The sequence below is a fragment of the Pecten maximus genome, chromosome 11 (assembly GCF_902652985.1).
Source record: "Pecten maximus chromosome 11, xPecMax1.1, whole genome shotgun sequence".
Lineage (NCBI taxonomy): Eukaryota > Metazoa > Mollusca > Bivalvia > Pectinida > Pectinidae > Pecten > Pecten maximus.
In genome coordinates this window covers 28,349,071-28,374,085 of record NC_047025.1, presented here as the reverse complement: position 1 = coordinate 28,374,085, position 25,015 = coordinate 28,349,071, and the positions used below count along the sequence as shown (strand labels likewise).

The following is a 25,015-nucleotide window of genomic DNA, read 5'->3' as shown; positions in this document are numbered from 1 at the left end:
AAAATAACTTAAAAGTTAGTCAGAAAGGCTAAATATGAGGAAGTTATAATTCGTTACTTTTAGGCATGTTTAAGGCAGGCGAATAGACGATGTTGTCCTGATGTAGGATAAAGTTATTGGAAAAGGTCTCAATAGGCGTTAACATACATTGGTGTTAATGTTTTGTGTGAATTAGTACTATTCTATGAAAAGTGTTGATTAGTGTTACTTGCTCCAGAGTGCATTTTGATGTTGATTAATTTGATATTAATCGAATTGTCTTGATGATTGCAAATGTAATTATCAGTAGAATGGTGATACTTATTTTGCACATGTTAATCGCCTTTGAAAACATATTCCTGTTGTTTATCAATATTTATCAATATCAAATATTGTTTTTGTATCAACGAGAAGTAGTTTGTTATTATTTAATGATATAAAATAATGTTAAAACCATACACGGAAATTACTGAGTTATGAATATGATTGCGTTTGCATCCGATAGCTTGAACTTTTTTCTCCATTGTTATGTTTTCTGTTTACAAATGCTAACATTTCCTTATAGTTATGGACCAATGCTGCTTAAAAGAGAAAATACATGGTAAGCGTGTCAATTAATGATAAAACATTTTTGAACTGTATTGGGTCCCGAAACTACAAGATATTTAAAAAGAGGTATCGCTTTCTAAACCAGTGTCGCAATCAAATTATTGTCACAAGTTGCTACTAGCATTAGCAAAAGTAAATCAATATTACTGATTTACCATTTTGTGACGATGTAGTGGGATTGTCGCAATATGGACCTTTGAGTTTCTGACAAAATATAAGAACATTTATTTTGTTTGTCCATCTGAAAAATGAAACAATGAAAAGAACAAATTCGTTTTCTTTTATGGGGACTTTCTTTTACAAAATAGGTGATTAAGTAAACAACAATTATTTGATAGTGATCATTTTGGGAATATATTTGTTTTAAAATAAAAACAAATTTAGGTTAAGATTAATCATTCTGAATTGATATGTGTATTTACAAAATACCAATACCGTACAGATTATTATTTTAAAGATAGATTTTAACCATTTGTTATATACAATATAAAACAAAATGTTAGACATCATAACAATTTATATCGAAGCAAAATGATAATATATAGCAAGGTATTATTATGACATTGAGATATAATTTGCATTTAAGATATATCACATACTTCCATATGAGTAAAATGTCAACATGTACATGTTTGTATAAGGGTTACAAGATTTCAACATTTTGAAATTTTGAAAAGATGCGTCAAATCACTGTGGACTTTGTACGCGAATTCCTCACCTAAATTGATACATTTAGTATTTATTTAGTATGGTGTCCAGGTAGTTTTCTAAAATTCATAAATCTTTAAACGTGTCTATCATGCAATTGTTGATTGCATGTCATTGATTTGTGGACGTCACACCATTGAAGGAGCTACATATTCGTCCTCAATCGGAGGTGTGGCCCTGGACATGTCCATGTATGTAGGTTCCTCGTTGACGTCATTTGGCTGACTTGGAACACTTGTGGCATCAGCAACAGCTTCAAAAGAATCAGTTCTGCTTTGAACTAAATTTTCCGCCGAAGTATCCTGACTGAAAATGCTGAATGGGTCCATGTTGTCGACGAACTTAGAGTTTGGCGTTGATGTAGAAACTGGACTATTCACTGATTTGTTACTCGATAAATCGAGTGAATCGACATTGTGAGAACCTTCGTTGGGAGATGTCATAAGTTCATAACAAGTTGTATCTAATGTTATTGGCGACAAATTTGATTTGGTCTCCGAGGAATTACTCAAGTCTTGGTTACTGTCAAAGTCTATCAGTGGACGGTCATATTTTGTCATATTTGGAAAGGGATCCCACACGAAATTACCGTCAGGCTTCGCACGAAAAATCAGCTGATCTTGCGTTCCTTTCGCGCTGTCAATTATTACCTCATGCGATTTGTTCTCTGGCAGATCAATGGCAACTAACATTTCGACAGCAGGAGGAAAACTACGAGTCTCTGGTGAAGTGGGCGACAGTATGTCTGTAACAATGTATCATTGCTAGTAGTAACGACAGAATCGTCCAAAAGCTCTCCCGTTAATAAGTCAAATGACACTGTCTTCTTTGGTTCATTTTGTACCACAGCATAATCTGCACTGTTTGCAGTAGCAGCACGACGCTTAGACGCTCCAATAAGCACAGAATCTGATGAATGTCTGCGGCAGATATTATCTTGGCTGTTTGATGTGGAATCGGTCAATTCTTTCGTTTGATCGTGTTTAACATCAGTCTGCTCATAAAGAGTGTTTTTCTGCATGTGCTTTAACATTTGGAATGACGGTATCTTCGGTATAGATGTTTCGTCTTCGCCATCAGACACGGATGACGAGGACGATGTTGACGTTACAGATGCAGTTCGCCTATGGGTTGCATTCCGTTCTTTTAAAAATCGAGAAAATTTTACTTTTCTGCTACCAGATTTTGTCTTTTTGGTCTTTTTCTTGAACTCTTTCCGACGAATTGGTAAAGATGTTGGCCTGTCTGGTAAAGAAGGTGGCACATCTTTCGGATTTACTCGAGGATCCATACCAAGAAATTTACTCAGATCTTTTCTGTATTTTTCAAGATCCTCGTACTGAGTCTCCGTTTCATCGTTTACGTGATTATCATGTTTAGAATGAGAATGTATGTCACTATAAATTTCACTGTGATCCACAGGGACAGCGGAATCGATGTTGTCATAAGTTTTGTTGCCTGTCGATAGTTCAGTAACGATGAGCACGTCATTGACCGCGGCACTGATAGACTCGACGCAAGATGACGTAGATATTGCACTATCAAACGAACTGTTGTTTCTGTGATCAGCCTTTAAGCCACTGACCGTTGGTCGTGCCACAGAATCCGAATTATCAGTATGTGGGAATGCTACAAAACCGGAGTCATTGGATTTGACAGAACCAGACCGAAGGTCCGGACTTCGATCTAAACTATTCGGAATAACCTTATTTTTCTCCGAAGTCGGGCTTAAATCTACATCATCATATCCTGACACTGAACGTACGATATTGGTCCTGGAATCTTGCGGCATCTGACAATGGACGTGACTGTAACCATAATTGTCATGGTTCACTTCTACAAACCGCTGATTTTCCTTATCGTGAATGACTTCAGTGGAAACAATTTGAGGCGATTCTTTCTTAGCGTCAACTTTCGATGTTGAAGGGAGGGAAAGTTCGTCATAACAATTTGACATTTGATTGTCATCTGTATCCTCCAATTTAAGTAGGCAAGCGTGGAGGTTTAGGTGGAGGGGAAATTTCACGCGACACCTGATCTTGCAGACTGTCTTCACTTTTAGTCCTCAATCTGGTGCTATCTGATTTTCCACTGAAGCTATCGATAGAGTCACTGGACGCATTCAGATCTTCTCTGCTTCTCTCTAAAAGCATTCTATATCGCTTCTCACTATTGGAAGCTGACGACGTCCTCCCGCGCCCTTCTAAAGATCCTACGGACAACTTCCTGTGTCTCTCTTCCACAGCACGTGCTATGTTTTTACGAATGCATTGGAATATATCGAGGACGTTGCTTGACCGGAACATAAATCTTGCCTCGCCAAAGTCTGATTTCCTGTAAAACACAAAGAGGACGTTACTTCTCGGTTTTGCTGAAGTGGAATCCCAAATACGTTTGCTCTTTTTATATTTAATTCCACCAATTTAATTTTACCATACTTAATGTACGATACAAAAATCAAATTTACATAAAACACATTTTATTTAGTAGAATTAAAGGGTCAATGCTAACTTTTCAATGTTAATATACGTTTTAGTTACATACTGTAACCCAATACTTACGCTCCAGATTCGATGATAAGTATTTTGGAGTTGCGTTGATCAAGGTTGAACCTTTTCAAATTGCTGAGTTTCCAAGACAACATTTGAGCCTTTGACATCGCCTTGATTTTTAATTCCTGTGGCGAAAGGATCATCCAGTATTCACCGCTAAGTGAGTACTTTCTGGAGTCCTCGTTCTCTTCAATGATGACTTGGAACAAGTCTAAAATGAAAGTAAGGAAGGGATATGTATGTACACTAACAACAAAAGATACTAAGACCATTAACTGTCAATATATTCAACGGAAATGTTGTTTCGTGGTGACAATATACTTGGAGAATCATAGTCATTTGTTTAAAAACAACTACGAAAATTACAGAAATTTACGGGGAAATGGCGATTCTTAGGATGTTGTAAATGAACTGAAGCAGTGTTTAGAATTACGGAAGGCTGCGTTGCCAGTGTGCGATTTCAGTCACTAATTGATCGACTGCTGGTTTACCTTTGCCATCTGGACCGGGTGGAGGCCAAAAAATGTACTGGAATGCTTTGGCCCATTCCAATGTTTCTTCGTCAATCAGGGATGCAAGACATATTACTGGATATTTCTCCACAATCTCAAATGCACATTTATGGGTCTTCGAATTTGCAGATTGGATGCAGGTGACATTTTCAAATATGTAGGTGAGTTTGTCCGGTAATGATTTGTTCACAGAGCTTTCGTCAGGATAAAGGTCTAGTTTGGCCGCAAACGTTCCTTCGGAAATGTTGCTCATTTTGTGCAAAATTGCCCATTTTGTTTTCCATGCCTGAAGTATAAATACTACAATACTGAATATAATATCTTTTAGCAAAGTTAGGTGAAATACATCGAGATTAAAGTAAATAAAAATGTTTAAATTTCATGAATAAATGTAAATTAACATAGACTTATTCTTTTGAATCAAATTTCATATATTTTTTCACAACGTATTATCCTACCTGTCCTGACGACAACGCAAATTCAGCCCAATCCTATCAAGCCTTTTTAATTTAGTTTAATTATTGCACATTATCTTTTTAGTGACAAAACAGTATATACATAATGTATATATAATTTGAGCATTAGGTCAAGTTCATCCAGCAATCTATTGTTTAATCCAAACAATAGTATAAGCTGTATTGTTTGTCCCTATATGACAAGGGAAGCCCTATCTGTCTCCAGTGTTGTTGTTGTGTTATCGCTGTTATCGGTAATTGATTTAGACAGTACTCTATATGTATATTACATTACCATCGCGTTGTGTGTGTACTTTTGACCCATTTCATGGAGATTGCGTGATCTAATCATGAAAAACTATTCCAGAGTAAAACCTCTAATATGTTTGGGTTTTTTTCTTAAATAGTTCATCACTTTAATATTATCCTTGGCACGTAAAATGAATAGAAGGATAGATAGATTTAAAAGTTTACAAGAACAAAATTCAAATTAGAAAGTCGGTGATTAATAGTATATGATACTATTCTATGGGTAACCAAACTGTTAATTACAAGTACTTGATTATAAACATATCATGTTATAATGACGATACCTACACAGTGAATTAAGATAGTGTTTGTGTGACGATAGCGAGATACCTAGCCTTGACCCTCCTGTTGCCTAACGTATCCAGTTACACGGACATGCATTTGTTATCAGTGTTCAATATTGCAGTATTGCATGGCTACAAATGAGCATATCAGATAGGTATAATTAATAACACATGCTCTACACAAACAGTTATATTTGTTCTTAATTTTTAATACATTATGACGTCATTGTCATTATGAATTTCGACATTCAACATATAGTACGTAATAATATACAACAAGTGAATATAATCATACCATTTGATACTAATGACATGTATATTGTCAAATTAAAATTCACTATCGCCTCAATGAGAAGGTGTAGGGAGTGAAACAAAGCAAAGTAAATACTATTTAGCATATATTTGGCTTTCAGCAGCACACAAAAAGGAGTCCTAAATAAACGGAATGACGAGGGTGACATGCGTTGAATGTTTACCTTGCTGGTTTCCCGTAATCACATATATATTTTAGCGGTGATCTTATTTCAGCGCTTTTCGTGCTATAATCATTCCGCTAGATTTTTATCACGCTACTTGCTGCAGATTCTTTATTTTGCTTTATACAACTTTTCTGACTGCGCCAATTCATCATTGCACCAACCTGTCTGAATTCAGATACGCGCGAAAATTTGAGTGTGCCAAAATGAGTACGTTTACAGTAAGTATTTACTGTCGTGTTTCTAGCGCACACGTCAACAAAGAACAACATTAGGCAAATTGGGTTTCTCTATAACCTTAACTTTCCTTACGTGTCCCCTGTTTGGGAACACTTAAACTAAAGTGGGAATGCATAATAAAAGATTTGTGGTACTATTACTAACTTCCCCTGGCCACATCCTTAGAACATGGTTGCATTGATGGCCATGATAATTACATTGATACCGAACGTTTTCGTACGTGTCCTCTTTTTGGGCACATTGATTAAACTAAAGTCGGACTGCAAAATAAAAGGCATGTGTGCCAGTAATAACTTCATCTGGTCATATCCCAGTGACATTATTGTGTCGATGGCATAAGGTTTATATTTATCTACCGGTATGTACTTTCGAAGAAACAAAAAATAGCAAATAGAGAACTGGAAAAATTATATCGAAAAGATGTCATTTTGATAAAATTGTTTCCAGTTACATCAATATAATAAAATTTCTACTTTCTGCAAGAAAGAATTAACGAATTTAAGGAAGGTTCGGTTCCGTAATTAACGATGACTGTCTGAAATCCAATAGTGCCTTCCTATGGGCAATAGTAAGTTGAGGAGTTACCTGAAGGCAAGGAACGGTGATGAAACAGATGTTCAAACGTTTCTATCTACATCTCGAGACAATGAGTCATGCAACCATAAGAATGTTAGTATCAGTGATATAGTACTGCGGTATAGTACGGCAATCGACAAGGCCAGATATCTTGTGTTTAGATTTGTAATAAACACAGACCACATCTATAGTTGTTGACCTTGCTTTATCAGCATAGGTATATACTCCTTAATGACTGTGGACGTCTGAGACTAGAGGTTACAATATATCACCAACAAACATCCTAAAAGATGTATAATATCGTTTAACTTAATGCGTACAGGTGATTCATTCAAGGTTTAAGTGTTTACGTCGAAAGATCAATCGTTGAACTAATAACTTATCAATGGATTCTTTATCTTTATGTAAAACGTCAATGTACTTAAACACGTGTATTTACGTATAGCGATAATACTGTGTAACCTCTGACGGGTGATTATGACGTCATAATAATTGTGACGTCGTAACCATAATGATAGAGATTACTGGCCAAAACTAACAGATTGTTGTAACCTTGGTTTTAATGCTATCTGAAAATCTGAGCAACAACTGAATTTGTATGTTAAAGGAAACTTTTTTTCAGAATTAATGAAATGAAGTAAGTGAAAAGATCAGCTTAATTTTGTTCAGATATCATCTTTCTTAACAAAATCGTAGGCAAATAACCATGACCTCGAACATGTTTAGGAGTGCAGATGTATGTTTGTTTGTTGGTTGATCGGTTGGTTGGTTTTATCGCCCCGTGAACAGTCGGGGTCATTTTGAGGCGATGTTTCCTTGTAGTAGTTAATAACTGCCCCATTGAGAAACATATGGAAAGCCCGTCGACGTAAAGTGCCTTGCCCATGGACACGACAACAACGGTCTGTCCGTTTCTCAGCTTCCTGAGAAACACAAACCGAAATGGGCAACGAGTGTCGAGCCATGCACCTCGGAACTTCACCTAAGATTACGTTGCCGGCGCTCTAACCGACTTTAGGGGTACATAAACATGCCTAATAACCGAAAGTCGGTAAATGATCAATTAAATAAAGAGCTGTACCTTGGTAATGGGTGGTGGGGTTTAGGTATTATGTGAATTTTTGGTATGCTATTTTCTAGATTCGACTTTTACTAAATATAATCATAAAAAATTTAACAGATGATGATTTCATAAACGTTATATAGTTGTACTTCGGTATTTGGTTTTGGGTTTTGAGATATCTAGTTTGCTACATTCTCAATTCGATTGTTTCTTTTAATATAAGTCAAATTGTTCATCTAATTAAATGAACAACATACAACAGCTATATTGTATAGTGTTATGTGGTGACAGAATTGTGATGTTTTTAAATCATTTTATACACGGTGATTCAAAGGTGGATTCAACATCACACATTTTGACTATTTAGTTTTAAGTCATGACTTTACCCTAAAACATTGATAGCTTATGCTGATTGCTGAAAATGAATAAACGAAACAAACATTTTAGCGATCTTTTACATCAGGTTAAAGGCCAATAAATGACAAAGGATAATAAGGAAATTATTAAACAAAAAAGATCGCATTTTGAAGATGCCGTTTTCACATTATTGTAAGACATAATTCAAAATATATACAAAATATAACTTTGAATATACAGTGCAACTTCCGAAAACCGAACCTTCTAAAAACCGAACACCTCTGAATACCGAACGAATTGACATTGTACGGAATTGGTCCTTCTTTATTATAGTATTAAAAAACTTCCAAATACCGATCCCTCTGAATTCCGAACACCGGACCGATTTTGCGTCCGGTTCCTGTTAAAATATACCAAAAATTACTTCTGAAAACCGGCCTTACCTGAGCGATTATGACACGAGGTCAGGCCAGTCAACCGTGAAACAACAACTGTGACGGGTATTGTGTGAAGCCTTATTGTCTCGGGACCTACGTAGGTGATTTGTACAGGTATCCAATATATATCCCAAGGGGGCATTACGACGGATGGCCTAGTGTATAATCAACACGATAATTATGAAACAATGTCACACTTCATTGAAGCGCGTCAGTTCGTTTATCTTCTCAATGCAAGTAGAGCTAGAAGCCTGAGTTTCGCATTTAATTTAAATGAGGCCCAAAGGGGGTTGTTTTCGTAAAAGAAGCCACTGATGTTTTTTTAGACAACAGCGATGTCGGAAATACGACCAGTATCAACTGATCAATTGTAATTGATATTGAAACAAAACATCTTCACACCCTTTAATATTAGTCGATATGTAAAATATTCCGTATTGGACTATCGGCCCCATCCACATGACGGAAGCTTCACCGGATGTAACAAAATGTAGGTCGATCGTAAAGTGTAGTTGTACATGTGAAAAAACTGTTTAAAACTATAGTTAAAGTCATTTGCCTTTCTTATATATTCTGCAATATATACATGTACATTGATTAACTTTCATAATATGCATATTATTCAGACAAACCAAATATTGTCTACGTGTGTACGTGCCGGTTTGTAATCGGGTGCATTCTAATAAAAAAATCGTCCGACCAATTATATCCGGAATTCGACCGGTCATTTTTCGATCAACTTCTCCAAACCGAACCCTCTGTAAACCGAACAAATAGTCATGTCCCATGCATGTTCGGTTTATAGAGGTTCCACTGTACAATATCAACTGCAATATTAGTATTAAACATAAAACAAATATGCCGAAATATCATAATTAAAACTACATCATACACATAAATGGGTATAATATGGTTCCCTTCAAACTCACCTTCAACTTTCGTCCTTTTATATTTGATGGCTGTTTCACTTGAAGATAGCCCGACTTCTGGAGTCCGGACATTGTACAAATACAAAACTTTGATTTCTGTTATTTGGCTTAAACCATATAACAGTACCGTAGTTCCAAAGTTCTAAAATGTTCTTCAATAAACAATGCTTAATGCAATATTGGGTATTTCGGTATCGCTGCACACCTCTCGGTGTCCAAGTGTTATAATAAATGAGGTGACTCCTGCAGTTCGGCTATATCACCGCGCGGTCAAAATCTGCTCGGTGTTTGGTACTAGCGTAGCGCCATTGATAACAGTGATAGCGCGGGCTAGAACGGGCTCAAAGTGTCAATATATAGGTGACCCATTATACCCTGTATGTAGAGATGCATAATTGTACATTAGGTGTAAGGATGTTGTTATCGAGGAAGGAGCGCTCGTGCGAATTCATATTTACTAAGACAATTTATCTAATTGAAATATGCATACAATTTTGTTGACATGAAAATCTTGAGGATGTTTTAAATCTTTCACATTACTGTGTTGTGAAATATTTGGAATTACTTTAATATCAAACTTGTTTACATTTGATACTAGTGTTCTTATAAGTCTTTCTTTTGTTTAATAGACGTTACTAGGTTTAAACAGTAAGTATATACGCACTTCTTTAGAATTAACTTTTATCTGCTATTATTTTTTTATTTAAAACAATTAAAAATGGATATACCTCACCTATTCTTATACAGTTTTGTAATGTTTATACCATTTTACGTATCTGTCCTTCCTAATTAGGAAAATGTTAGTCCCTTTAAAATTCTTTGAAGACGAAACAGCTGTGCGCTGAAGGTTTACTCTATAAACATGTATTGACAAATTAATATTGTATGGTGCTTGCATTAATTATGCATAACAGTTAATAAAATGATATCACAATGTAAGTGGACACAATGTATGTGCAGTTGCTTGCCTGCTGATTCCAAAGCAACTAAAGGGGATTTAAGATTTCGCATGAAATAAAGTGTATATTGAAATACATTATGTACGTATGCAGTGACTCCCCTTTCCCAAGTCCATGCTGTTCTGTCCATAATAAAGTAACCGTAAAACTTTAAATCAAGGACACTATATACTCTTCATTATTAGCCGTTTACTTCGATCTACATTACAACGGAACAACATGTAGCAGGGACAGATTACAACTAAGCTGTATAATAAGCTTGATGGTATAAGTTTCCCAATTGTTAATTTTCCATTTCTAGATAGTATCATATCCGCTTTCTCTACCTACTGTGTTTACAAGTCCCAGTTGACTCGATATTCAAAGACTTGTTCCCATTATCACGATTTCAGCGAAAAATGCCGATTACTGACGGAAGACGCAGGTTGGCGAAGAACACGGGAAAGTTTGATGGTCGACAGCATGACCTCATTTGGAAATAGTCTGTTTGCTAGTGCGGTAGGAAGTTCGACGTGATCGATGCTTGTTAAGGTGTCACGTGGTTCCATCGACACCACCTTATTAATTCTCATTTGATTTGACTTAGACTTTTAAAAGAAGAAGACGCTATACTCTCCTACGGAACACCTGGTCGTATTTTACTTGTACCTTTTCAAGAGTCTCCATGCAAATCTGTTTGTGTTCATATTTTGCCCTGGTTTTATCTATTTTCAGTTAGAATAACGGTCTCGCTATGATGTCGGTATTCTCTATTGTTTTCATATTTATTTTTCATTTTTCATCAACAGTTTGACACCACGAAGGCTTCAATTAGACCTTATTGTTTTTATCAAAGGAATTGTATTGCTTCCTTTGTATTAATGTTACTAATTAATTAGATTTCTAAACTATCCAGTTTCCTTACTTATGTTTTCATTAATTATTATGTAGCTTGAATGTGTAGATATTTATGGTAACATACGTTGATACAAACATCGACTGTGCATTTGATATTACACTGTATTATGATGACCTGCATTTAATCCGTAGATGTCTATTTTTAAAACATTACAGGTTAAAATGATAATTCGATGTACGAAGATAACTTTAATGATTAATGTTTTCTACAGGATTATAATTATGATAATTAGAATACAGTGTACTCTGTGCTATATACATGTTATTCTATAAAGTTATACGGTTTTACAGTATTATGAAACGTCTGACCCTTCAGATAAAACTTTAGCCCGTTACATGTTTATGCTGGATACATCTGGTCACTGGGTCACCGTTTTAAATCAATCGAATATAAATGTTTGACCGATCTTAATCAAAGTAAAAATCAGTATCAGTAAAATGAATACAAACCAAAAAAGGCTACTTCCTCTTACAATCAATTTTACTGTGGTGTTAATGTTGGGTTGAGAAAACAATACCGAGAGAAAAATACTGGTTTTAAGTTTGTTATTGTATTCCTAACAATCTGAATAGATAAAAAGAAAGACTAATTGTCAAAACTACTGGTGTTTCAATCTTTTCTGTCTGTCGTCATTCCGGATGACTATTACAATACAGTATATAGCTTGGTCTTTTAACTAATAGACTAGTAGCTGGATAAATTGGATTTTTTTAAAAACATTTTTTAAACACCTTTTTTTTTTATATGGCAAGCCAAACTAAATATATTACTTTAAAGAGTTTGCATTATGATAAACGTATCAAAATTGATAAAACTATTACCTTAAATATGATGGAGGATCTGGTCAAGGTTTCATCAGCTTAACTTAATCAAATTCCTTATTTTAAACATTTCGAAAGGAAATCTTATTGAGTTTAAAGAAGATAATTGATAGCATTTTTCTTTAAATTCTGTTAAGCCTTCCTATACACAATTTCAATTCCTAATAAATCATGATTATACAACATATTTCATTTCTTTCTGAGATACTAGAGTTGATCGAGTATTATCTTAGAGGTATCTCTGTTAATCCTAAAGTTATCAATAAAATATTCATAGATATATTTCATACATTTCTAATGCATTTCAATATATTTCTTAGAATTAAATACCTTCAGTAAACGGAACAAAAACACAGTTAAGATTTAATCTTAGCACCAAGCAACAATAGCAATAAAGGGGTAGAAATGGAAAAACAGAAATAGTTTAAAGTTTAATTTTGTCGAACAGAAACAAAAATCTGTTATAGTGTTTAGGTTTTGGTGACATGCAGACGGTTGGCAACAGTCGGACATGTTATTTGTATATACAATATTTTATTAGACATGAATATACCTGATTGATCCTGTCAACTGACTACCTGTGAATCAGCTATTTTATCTTAATAGGGAATGTTATCTATACAGATATCGACATAGTCTACATTGAACGTTACCACGACCTAATCCAGGGTATGTTATTGAGAAAAACACGGCAATCTGATTGGTAAGTTACATTACAATTGCTTTATTGTATAACTTATTTTTCTTTACATACTAACCATTATATGATGTAGAAGAGATAAGTGGCCGCCGTTATTATAGTTTTATAAACTGTAAACAAGCATGTAATTCTCACTTACTGGGACGATGTCGCATGCTTAAACACAGGTTATACTTTGTGAAAGCCACCATACAAACGACATGAATTAATTTTATTAACAACAACATTAGACAAAGGTAAATAATACAATGACATCAACACACGCACGGGGTTAATAGTAACACATAAGGCTGGGGGCGGAGATATCTCTGTGATGTACGAGAGTTATCTTTCTTGATATATCGCGCGAGACCTCAACAGATTTTCATTATGAGTGTGGCAATTTCAAAATTAAGCAGATAACAGTAGTTTTATGTTGTTTTATGCATAGGTATACATCTTAATGGCATGCATACAGAATTAAAAAAATAACATATACTGTTGTAAGTCATTCAGAATAATGGGTCAAAGGTAATATTAACATATTACAAGAAAGTGGGAAATGTTAGCTTGGCTTAGCTTTGGGGAAGAATGATTGTTCTATTTGTTTTAAAAGTATACATTCAAACATTGTGGAAGTTCATTTAAACTCTGTTTTCATCTCGTACCATTTATGACCTAAATATGCTATACCTGGTAGATTTTTATCACACAAAATGGCATTGATACTGTCACTGAACTTCTTGTATGTAGATTTTAACCTGAATTGTTTCCCTCTCATGCACACTGATCCCTGCCCATCCAAGACTGATTAGTGTGTGTGACACATGAGTAGCATAGGCAGTGTCAACATTATTTGGGTTACCTATATAAATTGTTAACTTTAGCGGTATTGCTGTCATTATCGTCACCATCACTATATAAATTTGTTTCCCTATACATTTGTTGTACTGGCTCTATCCCCAATTCGCTATTTTCCATATTACTAGCCGTAATAACTTTCTTATGATCAATAATTAATTTCAGAACTGTAACAACAAAGACTCCAAATCGAAATGAGTGGGTAAGGGGCTAGGTTGGTGTGACAGATGGGTTTTATGCTGTACCTTGATAGCACAATGTTAAAGTCATTAAAGGGAACTCTTACATTATCTTTACATTTCTGGTTATCAGCATGGACTCAAAAGTAAACTAATACAAATTAATTAATTATATGAAGTATTGAGTCTACTTTGACGTATCAAAATTCTCACGGGCAATATCACATTAATTATCATATTGAAAATTATATGTCTACCCCCTATCCTTATACAGGACACCAGGGGTTCATTGGTTTTCGTGGGGAGACAACATAACAATATATAAGATTGGGGAAGGAGCCTTCGTTGTAGGTAACAGATTTCACATAATTCTTATTGAATTATGATCCTATATATCATTTTTGTGTAAAAATTTCCAAACGATTTGTGGAAAAGAGGTATGGTAAAAATTCACAATATAACTAAATGATTATGGAGAAAATACAACCTCTGTCCCTCCAAATGACATTGTTGGACTGTACATCTTTCTCCCTGGAAATCATAGCGCCATTCTTTCTTACGTCAAAATAATGTAAGCAAGTAGAATAAGAGAACTCAAGAAAAAAAGAGATCAAGCGACAACCCTGCATGAAGATCAACGGGGGCGAAATAAGAAAACAACGATAGTCAACTACGGGGAAGTTTCGAGTTCATGTGTAATGATGAAGAGAAAAGGTGCCATATTTTCTATTTCCTAAGATCTTTTAAACACTGTTTTCGATTTTCACGTACAAAACAACCTGCGTTCAAGGATAGCACAAAACATCATCAGTACCACTAACATATATATTGAGATGGAAAATGGTTTTAATGAAAGACTATTTGTTGCAACATCTTCGACAATTACCAACGTTCTATAGCAGGTCCAGAATCACCGAAAGAGTTGTTCATGTTAAATCATGATGGCTCCTGAAGAAAAGTTTAAACAAATTCACAATCAAATAAAATAAACGTCATACATTAGACTGATATTCACCCCACATCTGAAAGGAGGAAAGCTCTTAGGTAACCTGAAGATAGCTCAAGGCTATTTCTCATCTGGCATGTTATCTTTTTAGTTGAGAAATCTGGTAAAGGAGAAAATATATAAACAATGGGAGAAACGTATCTAGCCTATTTACAGAAAAGCTGTGTCAGAATTGTCGAGGAATTATCTCAAAAGGCACAGAAAAATGCACACCTTGAAGATTTTACGCATTCCGTGGCCTCCGACATGGACGATGGTATGGTATCATGACTTATGCAAGAAACAGTTGGCGTCGGAATTCCAAAATTTACGGATGTTTTTGGTTAAGGAGATTTGACACACAAAGTGCTAACAATCAAAAGCCAGCACATGCAATGATTCTTGTATATGGAATATACATTAGATTTTAGATGGAGAACCTGTAAAATACCATTTTTATGACAATAATGCTTCTGTTACCAAATATATTCGCGAGGAGAGAATGGACACAAAAAATACAATGACGTGTGGCACAAGGATAAAAGCATAGGGATATTTATTGGTGTAAACAAAATTAAAACAATTAACCAGACAAACTAAGGAAAACATGTTTAGCATATCCTAACACTACATGGAAAAGCACAAAGAATAAAACTGTACATCAAGATGTAAAGCAGATCTTGTTTATGAAAGCACAAACAACACCATCAGGAATCTAGAGGCAGACAAAATGTTGAAAGACTTCGTTTTGAAACTGCAAGTCAACAAAAATGCTGACGGTTACTGTTACTGCAAAGAAAGACACTAATAAATTACCATGACAAACGAATTGTATTTAAATAATGCTCCTACAGAAGGAGAATCAATCTTTCCATTTTTGACTGGAATAAAAAAAGTGGACAGGCTAATTACATCAAGGTATAGGAGTCATAATAGAGTGGGATACTAGTATGTATAATTTGACTCTACTGATTTGCCACTCATTAATTCATTATATTTTTACAACATTAACATCTATTTACTTATTTATCGAAGAAAGACAATGTGGTGCTTTTATATCATAAATGATGTGATAATTGATATAAGAGCTGCCTCCCTTTGGATTCGGGAACTTGTTTATTGCGCATGCGTGCTTGTTGTGCAATTTCCTTTCCAAGAACATGATTGACAAAGATGGTAAGGCAAATTTATTGTGAATGATTTGGTTGAATAATATTTGTTTAAAAAGGATGGCGGAGAATAATTGATATAAACTTCTTTCTGGTTATAGTACGTGAAAGCAAATATTTTTGATCACTACAAATGTTGATTTTGTTGAAGTTGTTTTGGTTGTCAAATACTGTGCATATTATGTAATACCATGTATGAAATCTGATTCCTGCAATATAACACTTAGAATTTTGTGCATTATATCAGTTATAGAAATGCATGCGACTAAGTGCACATCAACTTTTGGAGAATGCTTTTTGTATGTCTAACCCAGTTAACTGATTGGTAATTGATATATATATATATATATATATATATAAATGCTGGTTTACTGCAGCTAATCTTGTAAGGAGGGGTTACAAAGTATTATTTTGCATCGCCTGTTCCGTAACTTGTATAGTAGTATGTGTACAGCTAAATACAACAGACCTTTTACATAATAACTTCTATAAGTGTCGTTATAAAATCGTAACACATGTACCGATATATAGTCTAATCACAGCAAGGACCCTGAAATAGAAACAAGCTAAAGATGACCTGTCGTCAAGCTAGGTAGGAGGGGGTACATATCCCGCCTGCCTCTCGTGTTATAGCTCGTATCACTTACATTTGTATTTCGTAACTACAAAAGAATGTGTACATGATACAGACTTTTCTGGTGAACGGCTATTATCATTATATATTCGTAACAAATATGCTCAGTTATGGCTTACATCACAGCAAGGGAAATCGAAAGATAGCGGCAAAATTTCTAGTTTGCATAGCCAATACATAAATCAAAATAATGAAAAACGTATGAGGCGAAGTTGGTGTGTGGTGCAATCAGTTTGTTTTTAGAAATTTGCTTCGTAACTTTTGGCGTCTTGTTATGTTTTATCATTTTTAACAACCCTTTTCATAGTATGTCGTCCGCTATGTCTAGTGCTTTCATTGGGTGAGGCAAAGGGGTAAGGTCTGGCCCCATATCCGAGATTACAAATTACAAACTAGTATTCACTAGTGTCTTTTGTACAATAATCCAAATTCAATATAAGAAAGAAAGAACATGCACTTTTCCTAAAGTCCTCCGCCTTTGATTCTTGTTGCAGAATTTATATCAATAAGGAAACATGATGAATGAAGAAAACCCACCTCAAAGCCAACAGTCAACCACAGAGTCGGAAGACGCTGACATTCGGAAAGTTCAAGTGGGTGGTATAACAATACCACTAAATCTAGGCTATGTGAAGAGTCCCCTTGGAATTGCAACAGCAGTATCGGGAGTAAGTACATAGAGAAGTTGTAGGATGTAGAATGAATGTGATACTATTAATAACAACATGTGGCTAATACTGTCTTTAATAGTGGCTTTTTATTACATCATTATCTTACTTGTGGAATGTCGATCATTTCTGTTGTGTTGTGTAGGTGATGAAGATATTTGAATACCACGTGTTATGCCATCTTCGCTCGAATAGTTCCTGTTGTGTGGCTTCTGCAGTTGTACAAATTATATATGTCGCAATATGGCCATGCACTTTTAATGAACACTCCTTGTCGTTACACAGATCCTAGCTCTGCTTGGCACCATCCTGGTGTCCGCTAGTTACAACATCAACTGCTATGCCGGTTACGGATCTACTTACGACTTCTTCGAATTCGTCGCAACCTCTTGGTTCATCCTCTCTGTCTTTCGTTACATCATATTCCTCCTCACAAACAAGAAAGGTATCCTCTGTGGATCATTCGTACCATGGACTCTACTGGTAAGTGTTCATGTCAATGTTCCCAATGAAAAGAAAGTATTAACAATGAAACGAAACATAAAATAGTAATTGCACCTTCTATTTCAATGTCAATTATCTTAACAAGAAAATCAGTTGTTTCTGTCTTTAAGTATACACAGGTTTATATCGTAAATGCCTGGATTGTATTTGGTTACATAAACTGGTATATCGTGATTGGCTAGACTATAAACCGGTATACCGTGATTGGCTGGACTATAAACTGGTATACCGTGATTGGCTGGACTATAAACTGGTACACCGTGATTAGCTGGACTATAAACTGGTATATACCGTCATTGGCTGGACTATTAACTGGTATACCGTGATTGGCTGGACTATAAACTGGTATATACCGTGATTGGCTGGACTATTAACTGGTACACCGTGATTGGCTGGACTATAAACTGGTACACCGTGATTGGCTGGACTATAAACTGGTATACCGTGATTGGCTGGACTATAAACTGCATGATATATACCGTGATTAGCTGGACTTTTAACTGGTATACCGTGATTGGCTGGACTATAAACTGGTATACCGTGTTTGGCTGGACTATAAACTGGTATATACCGTGATTGGCTGGACTTTAAACTGGTATATACCGTGTTTGGCTGGACTATAAACTGGTATATCGTGATTGGCTGGACTATAAACTGATATATACCGTGTTTGGCTGGACTATAAACTGGTACACCGTGATTGGCTGGACTATAAACTGGTATACCGTGATTGGCTGGACTATAAACTGATGTACCGTAATAAGATGATATTATACGCTGTATATATATGTATCGAAAAAAGTCGTGTCATGTAGAGTTTGTCATGTAGAGTTCGTGTCCATGTAGAGTTTGATAGGAGCAGCAATATCTGTGAAAGAGCTAGAAAGCCGGTCGTTAAGTTTGTCTGTTTTTGTTGTTTTTCTTCTTCTGAAGAGTGGCACGATGAAGCCGCGAAAGTACTAGGGAGACAGCAGATCTGTGTTTGACTTTATATTTTATTATTATTTACCGTCACATGGACACTTAAACTTTATTCTATATATAAATGCATATCTCATTGCAGATGATGGCAAACACCGCAGTGTATATAATTATGTTCTTTTTTGGATCCATCGCAATGGCTGTCAACTCGTGTTGGAGAGGGGGCTACAAAGCTACGGCGGTATGTCCAACAATATGAATTACCCTCTAAAGAAAGCTTGACATATCATTTTGACGTGATAGCATACTAGTATTATAAGCTCTTAAGTGTAAGATGCAAAGAAAATATGATTTTGTGAATGTGAACTACATGTATCGGTATAAAACTACACCGATAAGGAGGATCTGGATAATCCACTCAATATACGAATATTTTGGAAAAGGTCGAATAATATTGCAAAACAAGTTTATTATTGAGGATTTGTATCTTTCAATAATCTATGTACACTATTGATAGACCATGAATTAATGCATTGTGCTAACAAACCAAGAGGAATTACACCACATTATAACGAAACCGTAATCCTAACTCAAAATCGATAATACGTACGAAAATTAGATTTCCATGGGGAACTTTGAACAGTACAATGATAAGAATATCGGAGTAGTAAGCGCCTTCTGCTTTTACATCGACGACACCCGTCATACAAATGTGTATATTTTCAAATATATAAGAATATCAAACTTTGAAATCAGCTTTACTGATTTTTAAGTGACCATTGACTTTTGTAGGGCGGTATATTTCTGACTTGGACATTCCAAATTCAGTTGTTCCAAGCGCCATTATCTTAATGTGCGTTTGTAAACTCTAATTCTGGTATTAGATTTTCTATAACCGTAGAAATTCATAATTCAAGATGGGTGTGATTTAGAATAATTGTCTCAAGAACAAGTAATATCAACTACACTCCAATACAATAAACCATAATGCAAGTTCTGATAATTTAATCAGATGGTGCTGATCAGAATCCATGTTTAAAATCTTGTCTATAACAGTAGTATACATGTATATACTTTTTCTGCCGGTAATCTCGAACATAAATTGCAATTATTACGACCCAACTTAACATACATTGTATATTAAGGAGCATTTTTTGTGCCAATAATATATTTCGTATTCATCGAATACCTAGCTGTTACTTGTCGTACATATATGCCAGCATCTGGACCTAGGAGTGTCTCAAAATTAAGTATCCTTTCGACAGTTTCGGTGTAATTACCTATGTTAAGGAATGGTTGGCTGTTGTTGAAGTAATGGCTAAAACATAATGTCAGTTCTTTTCTTTATTTGAAAATTTCAAAGTAGAAACAAAAGTGGAATATTTCCCATCTAAACAAAATAAGAATGATTTTGGTACTTTGCAATTTTTGTTTTCAAAATAGTAAATTCTAATAGAAAATATTCAGTGAATACATGTATTAAGGGTTTCTCAAACCTGAAAAGCAGTACGCATCTCCTCAATTCTTGTCTCTTGATAAATAACATCGTCTTTCTTCTCATCCCACAGGCATTCGGATTTTTCACAGTGGGAGCCTGCGTTGCCGAGTTCATACTGCTGTTGCTTAAATTGCGACAAGAGCATGAGCCCACTCAGAACCGCATCCTGATCTTAATGGGAGTCCCAGCACAGAGCCAACAGAACGCTCCTCCAGCTTATGACCCCGACAGTAATATGGCTACAGACACGCCAAAGTACTGATTCTTCCTTACTGTTAATGCATCAAATATTACACGCATTTCCTTTGATGTTTTATACTCATTTAAATTACGCATCTTTATCATTATAACGCATGATCATAAATTTTCAACACTTTAAGTTGCATTAACGATTTATATTACATATTTGAGTTATTTAATATTTTACAATTCAACAGGTGACGATACAACACATCGAAACACAAGAACATTACATGAATGTGCGAGGACTAGTTATGTCAAGTGACATTAATAAAAATTCCATGCGAAATATTGCACTATACTGGAGTTTATTGGGATTCTACCCGACATTTTTGTGTCGTACTTAACTTAAATTGCTTGTTAATACATTGCTCTATGATTTATATTATTATATAATAAGTATACTCGTGTGTGTTTGCATAACACCTCAATTTTGTTATTCATAACCATGTAACTACTTGTCAACTCCGTGTTTATGTAATTAAAAGCAAAGTCAATTTTCTTATTATCTAGTTATACGCTTGGATTTTTGCATGGTTATTGAATGCACAAGACGGTATACTAATAGCCGCACATTAGAGATCTTAAGGAGTTTTTGGTTCTTTGAATAATTCTATCAACATATTAGACTCCTATATTAACAAATCATCAGATAAATGAGCAGTGAAGCGTATCTCTATTATAAAAATATGTCGTGAAAATGCTTGTGAAAATCCCGTGAAAGCACAAAACCCTGAAAACACGATAAAAAAGAACATGACTTTCCCCAGACAACTGACATTGAAATCCCTAAAAATGGCATCCCGTGAAATATATATATCGTGACTTTCTATTTGCCAATGAAAACTTTGAGAAGAAAAATCTGGTTTTCACTGATTCATTAGGCCGTAAAAACCAGATATATGAGATGCGAAATGAACTGCATACTAGTGCATCCGTTAAAAAAATGCACATTGTGGTTCATAAAAAATCTGTTGATATAAATGATGATATATATTGCTAAATACTTCCGTTTTTATCTAGCTATGTTACAAATTCCTTGTTAATTGCATATATTTATTCCCCAAAAGCAAAACTTCCTGATAATTTGCAGGACAAAATAGTAAGGGGGACATATGCAGGAACATGGATTTCATACTTTGTGCTTAGAAATTAGTGATTGGCTTAATTTGTTCATTAGGTTTCCTAATTTGTTTTAAACAGAAGTGACTTGATGACAGAAATGTCAAGTGAAATGCAAAGGGCATAAAGAACACACGATATGGTACATTCACATTAGAAAATCTGGAAATATTGAAGTTTTACATAGTAGGAGCAATCGTTTTAAACGAAACTAATGAAAATGAACAATAAACAATGAAGTGACGATTTATCACTGTCATGCAGTCAACGTTTAGTGTAATTAGGGTGCGATTATATGAAAAAAAATCTGTTCCTCCCCTGAATTTTATATACCAGAGTCTATAAAAATGGTACTTTGCTACTCCTGCTAAGCAAGTAGCATTTTGGGGAGTGGGACGACTGGTTCGTCTGTTGTCCATATAATGTGAACGGGTACTGGATGTCTCTGGCAGTATGCTTCAGTGAGGTGCCCTATAAAGTCGACATGATCAGTTTAACACTATCACAAGGAGCCTTAACACGAACGTATCTCAGTCTCCCAAAACATGCATATACACAGCTCGCGTGCGTCTCGCACACAGGGGAGGCCGTCCTTAAATGACCTTAGTTGTTGATAGGACGATAACACCAAACCAAACCTCTGAAATTTTAGAGCAGGAACACCAATTTTTGACGGCATTTCTGAAAATGAGAAGTGATCGTTTTCTTCAAAATCTGTTTCATTTTGGGAACACGGACATAAGTATGTTGACCGCGATTAATGCACGCCAGGGCCCCAATATGCTACACGCAATTTTAAAATCGATGAGATGCTTTCTGTGTTTTGTTTTTTGTGATTTCCTCGGGGGCAAGACAAAAAGGCAAGAGGTCCATGAGCCTTAACGGTCATCTAACTCTAAAGATCCATGTACAATTGTAGTATACATACTCAGTAGCAATTATAGTGGCACTGTTGGTCATGACGGCCATCTTGGATTTTGGGACCAACACTAAAAATAACAACATTCCAGGTAAGGTAGAGCCGAAATCCACTCGTGGGACTTGAAAACTAGTTTGAAATTGGTATTGTTCAGGAAAATCATGATTGCACAATCATGTTACAAAATGGCCACCGTGGCTGCCATGTCAGAGTTTTTACGCGGCTGAAAAATAACAACACTTTGAAAGGTCCCCTTCCTTAACATCCTCGCCAATTTCCAGCTAAGAAGTTAAAACTGTGTTTTTCAAGATGGCTGCCATGGCGGCCATCTTGGATTTCGGACCGACCCGAACAACATTTGGTCAGGACCATCTCAGGATCATTTCAGCTAAGTTAGAGCTGAATCCCAATAGGTAGAAAGAAGTTTGAAATGTGAAAAGTTTACGCGCGATGGACGACGACGGACGAAGCAATATACATTGAACACCGTGTATGACCGAGACCGGATATAGCTACATCTAAAGCGGTAAACAGTTAGATGCTGGAGTCAGATTGCGGTTAGTTTTCAAGCTAGTTTGTATGAAATCAAGCTTAATGATGCACAACAAATAGCAAAAGATGTCAGACAGATGTTTAGCGAGTGTTTACTGCACAGAAACGTTATGGAAGTTGCTTCAGAAACTTAAACGATCTATAGATAGACTGCCTGGTACCGACGATATCGCAGTGTTGAAAGAAATTAACGTTGAATTTGTAGATTTAAGGAATGTATTCTAGCTAAAAACTTGATATAGTTGATCAAGGTATGACTATGAAGTGTACTCCCCAGAACTATGTAAAGATTCCACAATGTAAATATTGGAAAATGCAGAAAACAAAATCTGTCAGTGTATGGCGTATAGTAGATTTCAAACTTTTAGCTATACGTCGTACATCTAATAACTATACGCCGTACAGTAGCTCAACAACGAAAATTCATGTATTTCGCATATTTCGTGCATTCCAATAACTTCTATTGCATAAAGTTGTTTTACTTGATAATGTTCATTTTAAATGGAGAACTCTATAAAATCAAATCTTTGAATACATTTCCAACGTCTAAAACAGCGCTCATGTGAACGTTAACTCGGTACTGGGAGGCCGATTTTATTTCATAAAAAAACGTATTTGTTTGTTTCATCAATAAATCATATTCAAACAAGCATGACAAATTTGGAGTATAATAGCTTAAAACTACATTAAATACCAGAATATTTACCATAATTTGACCTCCCGTTGTTTTCTGTCCGCTTCAGATGTAGCTATATCCGGTGTCGGTCATACACGATGTTGAAGTATGGGGTATGCGGTATTATAATCAAATCGATAGGTCTTTTCGCTATAACCATAGGTGTACAAGAGGCTATAGGTCCCCTCGTTAACAACAGGTCCGCTACGGCACAAGCACATTGATATTGTCCGAGTCGACATCATTTCGTTGCGAGACGTGATCCTTGGTTGCAAATTTGATTATCTGGTACCACGATGTCCTCTTTTGGCGTTTTTGTTACTAGGTTACTTCGGAGTGTTGTGGTATCCCATGGCTGTTGCGATACCATCTCTGGATAGTTTCCGATAATCCTTTTGTGGGGAATGCTTTCTTGCTCTCTTTTTTTTGCTTTGTGGTCCTTTCTCGTTTTTCCTTTGCTTTCATTAAGTTGACTTATTACTTTCAGTGACCAATCAGAATTGCCACAGGTGTTTAAAGCGGATAGGACTTCGCTCTTTAATGAATCAAATCGATTCAGTAACGTTCGTACGTCCGACTTCTGGTGTAAAGGGTGGCGAGACCGGAAGTTGATATTCTATTAAAGTGTCGTCATCGGTAAGGAAGAAGATAGTGCCGTTTCATTTTATGATGTTGATATATAGTTTTTAGTCAAATCCTTTCGTGTACTGCTAGTATTGATTGGGAATTGGCTATTGCTTCTTTCTCGTAGAACACTTCAAAAGGTTTTTGTTTTTAGCTCATATTATACCAAATATTGAAGTATGAAGGCCTTGTAGTTATTATACAGTGGATATCAGAACAATCTGTTGAATTTCTCAACTGGTAAAACTGTTTGATGAAATATATCAAAACCGACTTGGATATCCATAGTTACTCTGATGGCTTCTATCTATTCCAATTCTTCAAAATATTCTCTTCTTTTGATTTAATTGGCAGGACTTTGCATTTTCTTTTGGTGGAATATAGTATTAGTATCCTCTTGCTAACCAATGTTGTGGTTCGTTCCAATAGCTTATGTAGCATTTGTTCACCATTTATACTTCTCGTTTTCCCGTTTATATTGTAACATCTACCTGACTCCAGGATGAATTGCTTCTGTCCATGGTTGGGTTTCCAAACTCTTACTTCTGTTACATATAAAGGAAACTATCCTAAGAAATTCTATAGGTGGTACTCCTAAAAAAATGGAGTCCTGGGATGGG

General features: G+C 35.5%; 2 protein-coding genes across 3 annotated transcripts; one reads left to right on the top strand and one right to left on the bottom strand.

The window, feature by feature from the left end:
* Window positions 1-217: 217 nt before the first annotated feature.
* Window positions 218-9,932, bottom strand: LOC117337270. The gene is given in 5 exon segments (XM_033898164.1): window positions 218-3,271; window positions 3,273-3,630; window positions 3,858-4,059; window positions 4,340-4,646; window positions 9,487-9,932. Coding segments are annotated over 5 exon segments (2,229 nt in total). The 5' UTR covers window positions 9,559-9,932; the 3' UTR covers window positions 218-1,981.
* A 2,851-nt stretch (window positions 9,933-12,783) lies between these two features.
* On the top strand, window positions 12,784-21,010 carry LOC117338099. 2 transcript variants are annotated; one of them, XM_033899298.1, is made up of 6 exons: window positions 12,784-12,867; window positions 17,166-17,339; window positions 17,625-17,822; window positions 18,907-19,005; window positions 20,333-20,517; window positions 20,700-21,010. In XM_033899298.1, the coding sequence occupies exons 2-6, from the start codon at window positions 17,187-17,189 to the stop codon at window positions 20,701-20,703; spliced, it is 639 nt and encodes a 212-aa protein (XP_033755189.1). In that variant the 5' UTR covers window positions 12,784-12,867; window positions 17,166-17,186; the 3' UTR covers window positions 20,704-21,010. The 2 variants fall into 2 exon arrangements, with proteins under 2 accessions (XP_033755189.1, XP_033755188.1); XM_033899297.1 differs by having other exon boundaries at window positions 20,333-21,010.
* Window positions 21,011-25,015: the final 4,005 nt, after the last annotated feature.